Source organism: Cupressus sempervirens, chromosome 9, assembly GCF_028749045.1.
Source record: "Cupressus sempervirens isolate cs-2001-9-10 chromosome 9, ASM2874904v1, whole genome shotgun sequence".
NCBI lineage: Eukaryota > Viridiplantae > Streptophyta > Pinopsida > Cupressales > Cupressaceae > Cupressus > Cupressus sempervirens.
The window spans coordinates 186,986,947-187,003,599 of record NC_143126.1 but is presented as its reverse complement, the minus strand read 5'-3'; the positions used below and the strand labels follow the sequence as shown (position 1 = coordinate 187,003,599).

General features: G+C 36.0%; 1 protein-coding gene across 2 annotated transcripts in view; it reads left to right on the top strand.

Annotated features, from left to right (window-relative positions):
* The window catches only part of LOC149538102 (uncharacterized), a 72,397-nt gene extending 56,339 nt beyond the window's left edge, over positions 1 to 16,058 (top strand). For both annotated transcript variants that reach the window (XM_089799467.1, XM_089799468.1), the window contains 2 exons: positions 14,595 to 14,820; positions 14,933 to 16,058. In XM_089799467.1, the coding sequence (XP_089655593.1) occupies positions 14,595 to 14,820; positions 14,933 to 15,735 (1,029 nt within the window). In that variant the 3' untranslated portion in view covers positions 15,736 to 16,058. The remainder of the gene's footprint in view (positions 1 to 14,594; positions 14,821 to 14,932) is intronic.
* Positions 16,059 to 16,653: the final 595 nt, after the last annotated feature.

Genomic DNA, 16,653 nt, shown 5'->3' with positions numbered 1-16,653 from the left:
TGTAGATTAATACATATATTTTGGAGTAAATGAGATCCATTGCCATTAGAGTTTGAACTTGCAAATAAAATCATACATTAGTACTATTCTGAAATCTGATAGAAACTTTACAATAAGTAAATGGGTACTTTAGGTTAAGGAATTATCTTGTTTGCGAACTAATTACTTAACTAATTAGGGACGACATGTTAGATGTTAATCCTAAGTGGGCAAAAGAAAATTTTGTATTTTGATAGTGTATAAAGACATGAAGGTTGATTGGGCATATATTTGTTAATTAGCAATGTATAAAGGAAGATTGCTAAATGTGAGGTTATGTTTGAGTTATGTGATATTGATGTAATGTTTTGAGATGCGAATTCTGATGTATGATCATAGGAATGCGAATTGTGATAAAGTTTTGTGAAGAGCATCAAAGACAATATCAAAGATTGAAGATATCAGCGGCAGTTAGAGATTTTTGTATCTATCTCTTTGTATTGAAGAACTTTATTGTACATTGCATGTTTGGGTAGTTGGCTTATCTTGCATACATTTGTAATTGTATATAACAACTCCTAACAGGGTTGAGTCTTCTAACAAGGCTTGAGTCCTCTAACAAGGACCGAGACACTGTACAGATGTAATAGACTTCTAACAAGGTCAATATCTTTAACTAAGTATTTTTGATTAGTGAATCATTTTGTGGGTACCATCCCCACCAGGGTTTCCTTAGTTAACAAAATATGGTGTTATGAGTTAATTTATTGCATGGTTATGTTTATTATTCAACATAGTTAGTTTACTTTCTTATGCAAGTTATTAAATTATTAAAAGTATCCAGTTTTGGGCAAAAGTTTGTGAAATACTGATTCACACTGCCCTCTTAGTATTTCCTATTTCTAATAGTTTGTTATGCTCTAGTATGTAGATACAATAAATTTATATTATTGTCTTTGGGCTCTTAAGTTTTTTGTAGGCATGCCATTGTTGATTTGAGATGTAAATTTAGAAAAATCACCATAGAAATTGGAGTCAAATTGATTTCTGAAATAGCCTAACCATAAATCTTAATGATTGGATTTTGAGTCAAGTCACATTTGCTTGGATGAGCCTTCTCCATCATTGCTTAGAATGATCCCTTAGTTGTTAGGATTAACCACAGACAAAAATACTAGTTACATGCAAATATAACCAATATTGGAAAATAAATCGCATAGAAGAGAACACAAGGCACAAGGATTTATTGTGGTTCACCTAATCCCTGGGCTACGTCCACCAACAACAAGTCCAATATTATTATTATCCAGTGATTACAATCTGCAATCCCTTACAGCTCAATACCGCCGCAAGAAGTTACAATATCACCATACATTATGAAATTCCTAACCCTAAGCCATTTTATACAATTTTTTTCTCCTTACAAAATTAGGGCTAGAAGAAGTCTTCAAATAGAAAAATAGTAGCCTACGCCTTTTACAATATAAGGTCATTTTTGGCTTCAAGGGCATTACCCCTGAAAACCCCCGTGGGGGCATTGCCCCTCGACCCCACCCTGTACTCTGACAGGGAGCACAGCTAGGGTGCTACCTCTTGACCATGTCTTGGGGGTGCTGCCCCCAAACCCCCGTAGAAATAATTTGGGGAGAAACTGCGCCGAATAAACCCCCCGAGTCTGAGTAGGCTCCACATCACAACAATCTCCCACTTGGAGATTGATCAGACTCCACAATAACAACGTTAGTATTGTTTCTTGGTGGTCGCATTCAAACAAAGATGTGCTTTAGTAGACATGGGAAGCATCTAACAAGTGCTAGAAGACTCTTTGGGGGATTGATCATATGTTTTTTTTTATTAAGGGCTCCTTTTGAGACTCTAACTCTTAGAATATATTTCTTTGATACAGGATTCAAGTTCATTGTTTGACAATTTTTGGGTCTAGCTTTTGTTCTTTTGATTGGGCTAATATTGAGGGTTTAGATATTCATGTTGCAATATCTTATTTGGTACATTTGTAATATTATGACATCTTGAGACCATATTCTAGCCTACTTTCTATATACACAATCTCAAATCCATGGGTGATTTCTATTTGTGAAGATTTTCTCACATGGTCCAATTGAGTGCTATCATCAGTGATGCTTCACTGGCTAATTTGCTCCTCCTTTATAGTGTCTCTATTAATAGACAACTTCTTTTAATCTATTCCTTGGATGCTCCTCCTCTACTCCTTTTGAAAGACTGTCTTCAAAGTTGCTAGAAGGGACATTTACAAGTAGTATGTATATGTCTCTTGGCTCTCCCATCTTGTACCCCTTAGTCCAAAAGCTTTGGTTACACTAAGTAATTCCTATAGGTCAAAAGATGACATTCTTTGCAGCACTGTCTATCTCTAGAGTCATTGGTCACATCACTTGTGGTTTCCTCACGACCAGTTGAGGATGTCTTACCATCAACTACGAGCTAAGATAAACCACTGTATTTCTTGCCTTGATTGAATATGTCGTCTTTGCTCTCTTTAGGAGGTTGGAGACCAAAAATAATTCATCTTCAAATGCCCCATTTATTATGAGATCTGAGGGAGATATTACGCCGAGACCAAGACTTATGCCACAATGTCTTTTTCTTTTTAAGTATCCAAATGAGAGTTGTTTCTCTCTGTATCTTTGTGAGGCCATTACTCTTTAACATAGATCCTTGATTCCTTACATGTGTTTTCTCAAGATTCTAGAGCCCGTAGGTTGTTCACCTCCTTTTAACACACTTAGGAGATTAGTAGCCATACATTGCCTTTGAAAACAATATTCTCATAGATGCAAATAGATTTATGAGATATTGTCTTGCGACTATAGCCTCAACATGTTTGTCGTTAGCATAATGACCCTATCTCTTCTTGGCAATGTGGCTCAAATTCCTCTTGTTAATACAAACCTACTTAAATTTGGCCACCTCTAAGGTTATAGGTATAACAATGCATATTAAAAGCTTTTTCATTACTACGCCAAGTTACTTTGGCCAAAGATGATAGGTATGATCCTAGTGGAAGTACCCCTCTGGCTATCAAACACCCCATTAAGCATTATTATATCTTGCATTGATCCCTTTATAATAATAAATGATAGTGCTAGTTTCTTTTCCTCTGTGCTCTTTGGGGTTCTTGATCCCCTTTCATAGCTATTTGCACTTGTTTGTTGACACGTTTTGGTGGTCTCTTGATTGATTTGTATTTATAGTTTGTTCTTCCCCTCACTGAGATTTTTACCTCTATTGTATATTGGTGTTCCATTGACCTACTCTAGATCATTTGTGGACATTAATATTATTTTTCTTTCTTTCTTTCTTCAGGAGTTAATGCACACCCACTTTAGTACGGTTTGTGAACCTAAAAATGATGGAGAGAGATTAAACCCCTTTGAAAAGGCTGTAGAATATCCCTCTAATCTCATAGTGGATATGACATTGAAAGATGAAGTGCTTCTTTGTCTCAGCATCCCCAATGTTGCATAAATGACAACTCTTGCTCTTTATGATGTTTTCTCTCAATGCGGAGTCAATGAGAGCCAACTCTAAAAGAATTGAGTGGCATCCAATGGTAGTGCAAGTAGTGGTTAGAGATGAAAATAACAATAAAAATAGATGTTTGCAACCAAAGCTTGCCTCTATGTTTTCTTGATAAGTATGGCTTATATGTATTGGCAAAAGTTTTAGGTTGTTTGAACATGGAGTTATGGGTGTCCTCTAAAGGCTTGAGGCAATGTCGTTTTTTAATGGATGGCTAGACATTAGTACCAAGTTGAATAGTTGGAGCTAGATGGTCTTTAATAGTCGATGGATGGTTTTCCACTGCGATAAAGGAAAGCTAGTTTTCTTTCTGGAATTTGGGAAACAAAATTACTTGTAGTAGGTATGCCTTGTAGTTGATCATTTTGTCCATCATTGCTTCTTTTTGAAATTATTTTATGTTAGCTCTTGGATCTAGGTGGAATCAAAGTAAACTCTAGGGGGGAGACGAATCTTGCAGAATGTGGAGGATTTCCCATTATTTGACTTCAGTACTATTTGGTATCTTTTAGAACATATGTTACCTATTTGTTAGGGAAACCCTAGCATGTGCATTAGGTTCAAACACAGTATGGGTCTTGTTTTGAATAACTTGCAGATTTGTCTAGAGTCTTGCAAAATAGACCTAGATTTAGTGGAGTCATTCACTGCAGAGTGAAGTTGGGTCAATCTAGGTCTATTTTGCAAGTTCTGCACATAACTTGGGACAAACCATAGTTACACCACCTTGGGGGATTTGGGGGATGTCGAGACAGGTGGACAAGTCTCCGATCAGGGGGGACATAGGGGCCTCAATTTGAGGGTGGTGGGAGGATGACAACGAGGGACAAGAGGGGGAGGGGGAGGTGTATATACTATATACTCTATACATGTGGTACTTAAAACTCTAGTTATGAAAAGATGTATAACAATATAAGACATAAAGATGTAAAATTAAAAAAATTCTCTCTAAAGTTTGAATACTTGAACATTGCATTGTGATTGAACATTGAACATGAAAGTGAAACATTGAACATTGAATATGTGGTACTTAAAATGCTAGGTTTGAAAAGATGTATAACAATATAAGACATAAAGATGTACAGTTAAAAAAATCAACTTTCTAAAATTTGAATACTTGAACATTGCATTGTGATTGAGCATTGAACAATAAATACTAAAAAATTTAATATTTGAATCAACAATAATAATAGTCAAAGAAATCAAAATTTCAAAAATATGTGTATCTCATCAATCATCATAATGATGATTATTTTAGCAACATAATATTAGTATGATATTCAATGTTCATATAACAAAAAAAGTACAAACTGCATAATCAAAATGCCAAGGCTCAAAATGTAGTGAAGGGGGCCTGTAATCATCTCTTAAGAGACGTCTAGTTGTCCCTTGGAGGGGTCGAGGGACGTGTTTACGTCCCCTTGTTCACTCAAGGGATACCAAGATATCCCCTTGTCTCAGTGGAAATGGTGGTAGATGGGTGGCACCACTGGGGATGCTAGAACGACATCCCCCCATCCTAGGTGTGTCCTCGCCTCAAAGATGTGGTTTTTTTTGGGGGACGTGTCCTTGTACATTGGGGCAAACCTATTTCAGAAAGGCTTTCAAAATTTTCAATGGATGATTAACTTCACCTAGTGTAGACTGAATAGTATCCTATACAACCAAGTTGATAATTTGTTTCTTGACCATTTAAGCACTCCTATGATCATTTGGACAAGTACATAAGCCATATTGCAACTATCTTGTTTCCTCATTCTTTATGCAATTGTTGTCACATTCAATGTGCAATAATGGCAGGGATGGAGAAGTAGAGTTTGGCATCCAATCTATCAATTAGCAAAGTACATTTTAATCCTATAGTATATATAGGGTTATGAGTAGTTGGATTTTGGTTACTTGTAAGTATCATTATTATATCGTTATTGCTATCTAGTTTTTTAGGTGAGCTTAGGTCCTATATAGTCCTATGTAAGTCGACCTGGGAAGTGGGATATATATAAGAGGTGGTGAATCTTATTTCATCATTAGATTTTGAATTATGTTCTCACTGGAGTCATTTGGAGATTTTCCCCTTCAAAACGACTCACTAATCATAACTATTATAGAGTATTTTCAAATTATTTCATATTATTTTCATCTTTTGTGCAAGTTATTTTACAAGTGGTATTAGAGCATGATCTTGGCATTGTGAAGGCAAGTCGGTTTTTCAAATTCGGTGGTAATCTTGGGAATTGTATACCTTCAAAAACATGACAAACTTTATTCTCGAAGCATATTCAGCTCGAAATTTAGAAGCATGAGAGCATAAATAATTGACTTATTGCAAAATTAGGGTTTTTAATAATTTGGGTCTCAAAGCTGTAATTTTGCTTCTTGCTTGGTGGTTTTTCTAGGTAAGAGTTATTTGGCACTTGTAAAAGTTTTTGACTTTTTAGATTTCATTTTTTGTTTTATTGTAAAACTATTTTTTGTCCTTTATGATGAGACCTTCAACAAGAGGCAAAAAGAATGATTACACTCGCGAATTTCTGAGGCAAATATTATGTAGAAATTGAAGATAGTATCACAAATGAGTAATAAAGTCCAAGATGAAAGCTCAATTATAAATTTAGAAAGGATATTATTGGAGAAATCTCATCAATGAAGAGGGAGATGAATGAGAGAATTTCATTAGTTTCAAGGAAGTTGGACATGCTTAAAGGAAGTTTATTTAAGGGTGAAGTTTCATCCAAAAAGGTGGAAAATAAAGCTTTTATTGAACATGAATTTTGGAGGGCTGGTTCATATTACGAGGACACCCTCTTTAATTGTCATATGCCTATGCATTTCATAACCATGTTGGATATGAGGAAGTTTGATGGTGTGGATCCAACCAATTGGCTTTGCTAGATTGAGTAGCTCTTTGATCTTCATCATGTCCCAAGTCCTTAAAAGGTAGTTATGGCATCCTTATACTTGGATCTAGACCAACTTATTGGTATCGTTGGTTATGTGATTTTTCAAGAGAAACTTGCTACCCATTGTGGAGATAATTTTATGGGTAATTGCTTTTGTTAACTCACTGTTGTAAAGCAAATAAGTATAGTCAAGGATGATGCTCATTAATTTCAAGCCCTTAGTTTAAAAGTAGAGAATGTTCTAGAGAAAAAAGTGAAGGGATTATTTCGAGATGGTGTATAAGGCCACATAAAATATGAGGTACATTTTTACAACCACAATTTGGGTCACATGCAATGGTTTTTGCAAGACAACTTGTGAAGTTTTTGACTAGTAGATGACAAGAGACCGTAAACATAAAAGACAAGAGCTCTTCTCTATTCACTACCTCAATTCACTAGGTTGTCTGCATATTGAATTGAGGAGAAGATAGCAAAATGGCTATGTTTTGATTGTGTTGGAAAATATAGCTGAGAACATGAATGCATTGAAAATAAATTGTTCTATTTTGAAGGTTTGAACTAAAAGTAGGATGAAGAACCACTATTAGATGGTGCCAAGGAATCAATTGAGGAATCACATGGTCCGCACGTGATCATTTATTGTCACGCACTCATGGGTTTAAGTGCTTCACAAACTCTCAAGGTAAATGGTTCATTAACAAAGAAATGAGTAACATTATCGATTGACTTGGGTCTATTCATAATTTCATCAACAAAAAATTTGCTACTTGTCCAAGTTGTTTTATATACCTAGCTCTTTTGGTGGTACTATTATTTCTTTTGGAAATTGCTAGGATATTAAATCTAGGGTGCCCAATGTATGCCAATGTCCATGGGTGCATTAGATATTGTATTGATAGTACAATGGCTTAGGAATAATTGATTTGAAGTCTCAAGAATGATTCATGAAATTTTAATCACAAGGGAGGACAATGGAGCTAAGAGAGTTGTGTGCAAACTTCCCGCAAATGGTAAACTCTCATCAAATTCAATAGTTGCATAAAAAAGCAGCTGAGGATTTGTGGCCTAATTATTTTGTTTGGAAGCCTATTGATCATAATTGTAAGGTCTTCCTCCTAAGAGGGATCATGATCATGTCATACAACTAGTGTTGGGAAGCCAACCACCCCGTATTGGGCCTCATAGCTACCCCATATTTAAAAACATGAGATTGTAAAGATTGCTCAAGAGATGCTAGAAGCATGAAATATCAGGCATTGCTAGAGTGCTTACTCCTCACTAATGATAATGGTGCACAAGAAAAATGAAACATGACACATGTGCCCAAACTATTAAGTGCCCAACATGTACACCATCAAAGATAGGTTTCTTATTCTAATCATTGATGATTTATTAGATGCATCGAATGGAGCTATATGCTTTTCATACACTTAGATCCGATTGTCACCTATTTAAATTAAGGAATGAGATATTAGGAGTAAGGGTCATTATGAGGTAGTGATGCCTTTTGGTCTTACTAATATGTACTATCCACATTTTTGTCTTATTAATGCACTATCTACATTTTTTTCGTAACACCATATTGACATATGATTAATATAAATATCCTCAAAAAAATTTTATTCTAAATATAAATATATGTATTCAATTAATTTACCCTTATTTGTCAATGTTTTGAATGAATGATATTACCCAATTACAATATTGAATGTATTACTAACAATATCATCTAAATAATCATAACCGTGATTAATAAATGAATATCAATATAAATAAATCTAGACATCAATCATATTAAATTAATAACATGAAGTTGATCACTAATTTTAAAATACTAAACACCACTTACTATTAATTAGTATTATTAAAGGTAGCGGTAACTACAAAAGGTCACACCCCCTTGTTAATATGCCACAACCACATATTAAAATGGGGACATTGTATAATGCAGGAGAAAAATAGGAGACATTGAAAAAGAAAGGATAAATAAATCTCCTTACGAAACCACTAAGGGGAGGATATATAATAAGACCAAAAGGAGCTCATCTTAGTTAGCAAAAGAGACTTTGGACATGAATTTAGAAAGGACATCAAATCATTTGAAAATAAAATAAAGGCTTCCATAATAAGTGAAGAAGGTTAAAATAGGTAAGATACCAATGCAACTTCTTTGAAGGTATTAAAGTGAAAAATATTAAGGTGCTACATGAGTGGGCTTACGAGGCAAGACAAGGTATGCACAAATTTCATGACTAAACTAAATAAAATTATGATAAAATAAAATTATGTTATTCAATATAAAGGTGAAGATAAGGTAGGAATGTATTTCTATAGAAAATTATGTTGTTTCCTTTTAATATAAAGTGAAGAATTATGTTTCTTTATAAATGGAAGAGTGTTATATATATATGATATACTTGGAAAACTCATGTTAATGATATTTAATAATTGTTTAAATTTGACATCTTATTCATTATCTGAATTTAAAGAAATAATGGATGAATATCCCATAGTGCCAATGTAGGGGTTGCGCTCATCTCTAAACAAATGGCTACGTGCCAATGTAGGGTTTGGGATCGTATATGAATGGCTAAGATGGATAAATGGAACCGCAGTGCGAGTGCAGAAGGTTAGTACAACCTTGTATGAATAGCTATTGTGCCAGTGCAAAAGAGTAGTACAACCCCATATGAATGGTTAGATGAGAATTATATAATGGCTGGAATATTCAGTTGATGTCAACATATACATGTGTTAAGGGCCTTGGACAAAGGTTACCTCTTCGAGGACGAACCTTAGAGGGAACTCCTGAGAAGACAAAGAAGTAACCGAGGATGGTTCTAGAATCAATGTTATAATATTTAGGACCCTAAGATCCTTAGGAGGGTCAGTGATCCCAATCTGGAGATGTCTTTAGGGTTTGGGGTTAAGATAGAGGATAGAATAGGATATTTGGACTTGTTTATTTATGACATTTATTTTGTAGGTAATATTTGTCCTAGGTTAACCCTAATAGTGGGCACATACAATTTCAAAGCTTGAATTCCATCTTTAAGAAATTTTGAGGAAGTTTACATTAGTGTGCTTTGATAATATATTAATTTATAGCATCATGGGAGTAATATTCACATCATGTTGATATAACACTACAAGTTCTATAAGTTCACTAACTTTATGCTAAGCTTTCCAAGTGGGCTTTTGGTCTTAGAGGTTGGGTTAAGGTTCCCATGACTTCACCCATTCAACTCTTAATTTCCTCAAACAACTAACTTACCTTTTGGGTTGGGGTCCTAATTAGCCATATCTCTCTCCTTTAGGAAGCTACAAATTCTGCTTGCCAAAATCTTGTCAAGCCCTTGACAATCCTCTTCAGAGCCTCCAAGAGGCCACATGGGGTTCTTTCCATTTTAATACTTAAACTTTATTCAAAAGTAGAGAGGATTTGTAATCTTCCACATCAAGCCAAAATAAATCCTCAGCCTTTGTTCCAAATTCAAAAAACCTTTGCTTAATTAATTTAGCACCTTTCCTGAGAGTGCTCTAAAAATCATAGATCCTTTTCCTAGAAGTCCATTATGAGGGTAAACTCGACTTTTAAAAGTTGTTTATTGTCCCATAGGAATTGTCAAGGTAGGGCCTCAAACTCATGAATGAAGCTAGGAGGAGTTGCTTGCACACATCTGTATAAAAGGAGAGTTTGGATCATTTACTTAGAAGAGTCATCCTTTTAGTACAATAGAGCCAGCTCTAGGTCCAATAAGAAACTTTCATGTGAAACTAATCTAAAGCATTCTTGCCTTCTACTAGGCAAAGAGCGTATAATAATGTGAATACCAAGATACACAAAGGGAAGAACACCATCTGAATTCTAAGAATCCTAATAATTGTGATGTGGATAGGTCGAGTATCAAAGAAGAAAATGGAGAATTTGCATTCATTGATCCTTTTACTTGTGGCTGTAAAATAAATATCCAATGCCTTTCTTAGATTGCGGTCTCATCAACTTGCACAAGAGTAAGACCCATCAAAGAAGTAGCATTCACAAACTATAAATGCGAGTAGGGAGGAATGTATAAGCTGAATTCTAATCAGCCCTTGCCTCACATGTTACTTTAGGAATTCACCCAAGCCTCGGACCATTAAGATGAAAAACAAGGAGAGAGAGGATTCCCTCAATGAAGTCTCCAAGAAGCTCCAAAGAACTCAAAAGGCTCATTGTTTATGAGAATAGAGAAAGAGTGGGTGGTGAGACAACTCATGGCCATGTCAAGCTTGATAACCATAGCTTTCTCTTTGGAAGTTGCCATGGAATGATAGCCTTTGTAGCAACTACAACTGCATCGAGCGATTGCCTACGAGCTATGAAATTTCCCTTGCTTCTTTGAGATTAGAGAGTTGAGCCACAACTTAAGTCTCTCTGCAATCAAGTTAGTAATAACTTTGTACACAACGTCGCAGAGGGCTATAGGTCTAAACAGATAGGATGAGTTTGCTTCTCTTTTTGGAATAAAAGCAAGAATCAATGGCTTCCAATATTTGTTGATTTCTTTGAGGCTGCAGAATCACCTGTAGTAGCGGATATTCTCCCTAGAAATCATCCGGACAAAAGAAAGTCAATGCCCTTCAAAGGACTTGAGAGAATTAACGAGATTCACTTGCCTATTCTCCTCAACAGAATAATGAAAGCAATCTATGTTTATTCTCCCTGTAACTAGTCAATGCAAAACTCTCTTCCAGAAGATTTTCTTCACAAAGCTCTCATTCTTCCAAAAAAATTACAGCTTCTTTTAATTGGAAGGAATCTTTAGTTAGGCCATGATCTGGAATGTGACGAATGATGTGACCCATGCGAGATTGAGTTGCCACTTTAGTCTTTGAGCCATTGCCAAATCATTTTCTATTGCATCTTTTCAGCATATACAAAACAAATTGAAGTCTCCGGGTAAACCAGAACATAGTTGCAAACGTCGACTTCCCCAGGATCACTTATCTGATATGAATTCTCAAACATAGGAGTCACAGAGCCACGTGTTGGGATTTAAGGGAAATATTTTTAGATGTTCTAAAGAATGTAGCTGAAAGTTTGATACGCCAATGATATGAACCTTTCCAGTTAAGGATCTCTGAGCTGGTTATCCAACAATGTCCATCCCAGTAATTAGATAACAGGTACATGTCTAGCCTCTCAGAGATAGCATCAGCAGACCACCTTCTATTATTCCAGGAGAATATACCTTTAGATTGTTTAATATCCACCAAATTCAAAAAGGTCTATATTATAGCGCAAGAGCCTAGAAGACTTGTTTTCAATGAAGCTTTAATTTTCAATATGATTTCCTAAGAGATCAGTTGGAGCGTACAGGTTGGCAAGGATATTAACTACACCTCATTGAATATTTATTAGGAATCCACTACAATGGAACAACTTTGTGTGTACTAGAGACAAGCCACACCAACTGGATTGCCTTAAGCTGCAATGCATTAACATTGACCTTGAACCCAAATCTTGGAAGCCAAGCTCAATGTTGTTTCCACAGACATCTTAGTCTCAAATGAAGATGATATCAAGAGAATGAATTCAGATCAAATTGTGAACAACCTTTTGTAAGGATGCTTTTCTTACCCCCTACATTCCATGAGAGAACTGTCATTTTTGAGATGGGGAGAAATGGGAACTAGTGGTTCTTATAGCCGAGGCTCAACCAATTTCTCACCAAGTCACTAATTAATTTCTCTTTTTCTTGATATTTCTTTCTACCCACATTAGGAGCCTTTTCAAGTTGATCCTTCTTGAGTATTGTTTTTGTAACCCCAATGCAAATGAGGTTTCACTACCTTTACTAACATCCTGAAGACTCCTCCTTTGGATTTACCAATGAAATGGCCAAATCCGGAGATTCTTTCACCTCTTCACCTCCCCTTGCCCCACATCACCTGGAAGGTTGAAACCCTCCATTTCAAGAAGCACTTTGCCAATAGCTGCATTGTTCACTTTGACATTAAAATTGACATGCATGCTTGGAGAGGAAGAACCTCTTAACACCACATCTGTGAAAGGGCCCTCCTCTCAATAAAGAGCTTTCATGCAAAGCCATGAGAAACCCTCTAAGAAAATTTTTTAACTACTGGGGCAAAGATCACTGCACAACCTCCCCACACCGCAGGAAAAAAGTTCAGAGAACTCCTAGACCCAACAGCCTCAACCCCACAACTAGTACCAATGCAAAAAATACTCCTCCCTTGTTACAACACAAAAACACATCCCCCAAAAACTAAAAACACTGTCAAAGGCCACCAGCGACAATCCTGCACTCCTTACAACAGCGAAAACCCCCGATTGCAGGAAGCAGAAGAATCAAAGGAGAATGAGCTAGGGGAAAAAGGCCTTAGCCGTGGGTGCCTGATCACCTTTCTCTGCCTCCCATTACAGAGCTCATTTAAATAAATAATTTAATTCATCTGCATTTTGGAAAATCATTTTCTGTCTTTATCAATAAGTGGGGTACATTTTAAATATAGAAGGTGTTGAATATTAATTTAAATTAATTATCTTTATAATGTTCTTTTCATAGTGTTGAAATATTTATATGTATGCCTCACCTCAAAAATTAACCCTTATGCTTATGCTCTGCCTTTGGCTATGGTCTACCATAACACAAGTAGTCATCTTAAATTTGATGTTTTTTTTTAGTGTACAAGGAGCAGGGAATATAGTGATGTTTCAAATCTGTGGGGGTAAACACAATTGCAAGTCATGTAATGGAGCTTTTTTGAAGAAAATGGGATGTTGATATGGTGGATTGGCACACATTGAATGGTGAAATAGGCTTCATCATCTTTTTAAAAATTTAAATACTGAACAATGAATATCTTTTTTTGATGGAGGTCCTGCATGAAATATTTGTTGCTACCTGATACGGGAGCATGAGCATTATGGCTGGACCTTTTCGGCTAAGAGCCAAGGACTAAGGGGCAGGATCCCAGCCTCTTCCCTTTTCAATGTCAGAGCCACACACTCAGCGAGACTTGATCCCTGGTGTAATCCTTAAGAATCTTTCAACTTCACCAGTAGACCAAGGGCCCATTGACAAACTATGAATATTTTTAATTTTTTCATGACATTTAAGTTTGACAGTGTGGTATTGGAGTAGTATATTGTATTATTATGGTAATTTGTTTATTATATGCATGCTATGTCGTATCCTGAACGTAATTTCTATTCTAAGCTACAAATGTGTATATTTACTTATGTTTTCAATTTTTTTGTATGGATGAGTGGGAGTTGAACACAAAACAATTGATTTTGTTATGATGCTTGTTTTTTATGTTATCTTAGTTGTAACAATGGATATAAACCAGCTTCATTATATCCTTGTTATTTGATTCTCTTCCCTCTCAGTAGTTAAACAGTTCTGTGCTTGATCTAACAGAAAGAATGTTTGCTCATGTAACAAACATCTTTAGATATAGATGCACAAAAGAGCTGCTGTGTCATACATTATTCTATTCTTTGAAGGGAATGTCTAGCATTACATTTAGAAGCCTGAGCAAGCACAAGATCCCTTCATTCTTAGCATGATGCCTTAGAAACCATCACATTGCATGATTTTCAAATAATCAAATTCTCCCCTTCAAATTAATTCACTAGGAGTTGCACCTGGGTTCACACATGCCCTGAATGAACTTGGGTTGCATCATCCACACTGTTGAACCACAACACCAGACAATGCTTTCCCCACTTGTCTTTTTCAGTATATAATTATTCTGTGTGTGAGCATCCAAATGGCTCAGCTTCTTATGTACTGTAAATAATTTGTTTGGTTGGCAGATAGATTGTGTTGTACAAGTGCTCCCACAAAATTATGATTCAACAGATGGAACTCAAAATGACTTTAAGTATCAAGTTTTTTTTAATCAATAATGAATAATCTAGAACTTAAGGGCAACACAGCACCAAATCTAATCTTCACAGCTACGTCTGAAAATCTCTGATTTTTTCTAAAGGTTGTTCATGGCGATTATGTTTGGGAATTCGGATGTGCTTCATCGTTTTTTCTCTATTATTTGTAGAATAGTTAGACTGTTAATTCATTTTCTTCTTAAAGTGGTGGTAATATGTTCTGGTTTCTTACACATTGTGCATAATTCCAGTATGAAACGGGATTATGCAAAAACCTTCTTCAGGAATATGCTCAAAAAATGAGCTTGCCTGTTCCTTCATATAAATATTCAAAGGAGGGAACGGGTCATGATTTTAGTTATACATCCACTGTAGAGATTGCAGGCATTTGCTATCAGGGAGGCCCTGCAAAAAGTAAGAAGGCTGCAGAAATTAAGGCTGCTCGAACTGCACTAACTGCAATCCAAGCACAGCAAGGTAAAGAGGTTTTGGTTGAGTCACTTTCACATTTCATTTAAAACTTGCCAGATTATTTATTACATAGCGACACTTATTATGTGGAAAATTTCATTGTAATCATTATGGGCAGGGTTCCAAGGAAATCTTGCAAGTCACACAACCACCCATGTGGATGTGTTTGATAGATCATGGAGTTCTCAGCCTGAGTTTCATGCTGGCATGAAGAGAGAAAGAGCAGCTGAGCAACCATCTACATCTGGAAGATGCAAGGGAAAGAACAAAAAATACAAGGCATCAAGATGGAAAAAGGAAGTTATTCAAGACCCCACCAATGAAGTAAAAATATTGGGTGAGAATTCCACAAATGGGACAGAGAATGGGCAGGAGACAGCATCTGCACAAAATACAACTGTAATAAACATTGATGACCAGCACAAGAATCCAGAGGAAGAGATGTCCATGGACGAGGGAGCGGACACAAAACAAGAACATGGACTTTGCTCAACAGATGGTCAGGAGCAGTTGCTGGCTGAGGTTTCTGCATTGGTGGATGCTAATCCAGCAAATGAAGTTGCCGTTGATTCACCAGAAAATCAAGTTGCCGTTGATCCTCAGGGGAAAACTAAAGAAATTAATCAAGAGGAAAATGTGATAGAATGTGGTGATATGGTAGTTAATTCTCAAGGAAATTATGAAAATGATAAGCAGAAGAAAAATGAGAGTCAAGGTGGGGATATGGTAGCTGTTCCTCAAGGGGTCGATGAGCAAGGAAAGCAGGTGACAGTTGAAGATACAAATAAGTGTTCAGTGGAGAAAGGGGAGAACAATCAAGGGACTACCCAACTAGTGTTAATGGATCCACTTCGAATGGCGAAAGAGACTACCCAACAAGAGCTACTGGATCCACTAATGTATCATGAGAACTGTAACTAAAAGGCTAATGAGCAGATTAAGGGACCTCCAGAGAAATAGTTGAGAAGATCACAAAAGACAAGATTAATTTGGTTCAAGAAGAGGCATAACCTCGTCTAGTGATTTGATCTATGGGCACTCTGATTTTCCAAATTAGGACATATCATATGTTTGACCACTTCTTTTTTGTTGGCATTCTCTATAAAATTTGAGTAATAATTTCCAATTTCCAGCCTAAATTCTGAAGATCATTAATGCTGATGATTATTTGTTGAAGGATTGCTATGAAAGCATAATTGCCTAAAAGAATTTGATATCTTATATGCAAGGCTGTTTGGTATGCATCTTATCTGAATCTATGTGATCACATGCTTGATATGGTTAGGAAGTTGTGCGCAGTTTTTGGCTCTGTCATTTCTGGTTCTAGCATTTATCGTGTATGTTTCTTTCTGATATGGTTTTATGTACTCGATGACTTAGGAGGGCTCATCACCATATAATGTGTGTCTTGTGTCTTATGTTGAGAATATAAGCTTCTTTTAAGATGAAGGCACCAATGATGTTTGGCTGAATGTCATAGCCTCCTCTATCTCTTTATTTGCAGTCTTTTTTCTATTTAAGTTTGCAAGAGTGGCCAAAAGAAATGTGTTTGGATTGAAAATAATACTTGTTGGATGAAACCTCTGAGTAATGGACAATCTTAAAATATGATGTAGATAAGATGTATTGAAAAGACAATTGACTATTATTTTCAGAGGCTTGCATAGTGATATTGGTGGCCTATTATTTTAGCTAGAGATCTGTGCACAGAAGAGTATCCAAAATGGAAATTGTGACAGTGAGTTACGGATTGACAGGGACAGAAAATTAATTATTACCTGCTGCATTTGTCTAATATAATATAAATTAAAAACCGATTTATTACTGGCCTTGCATTAT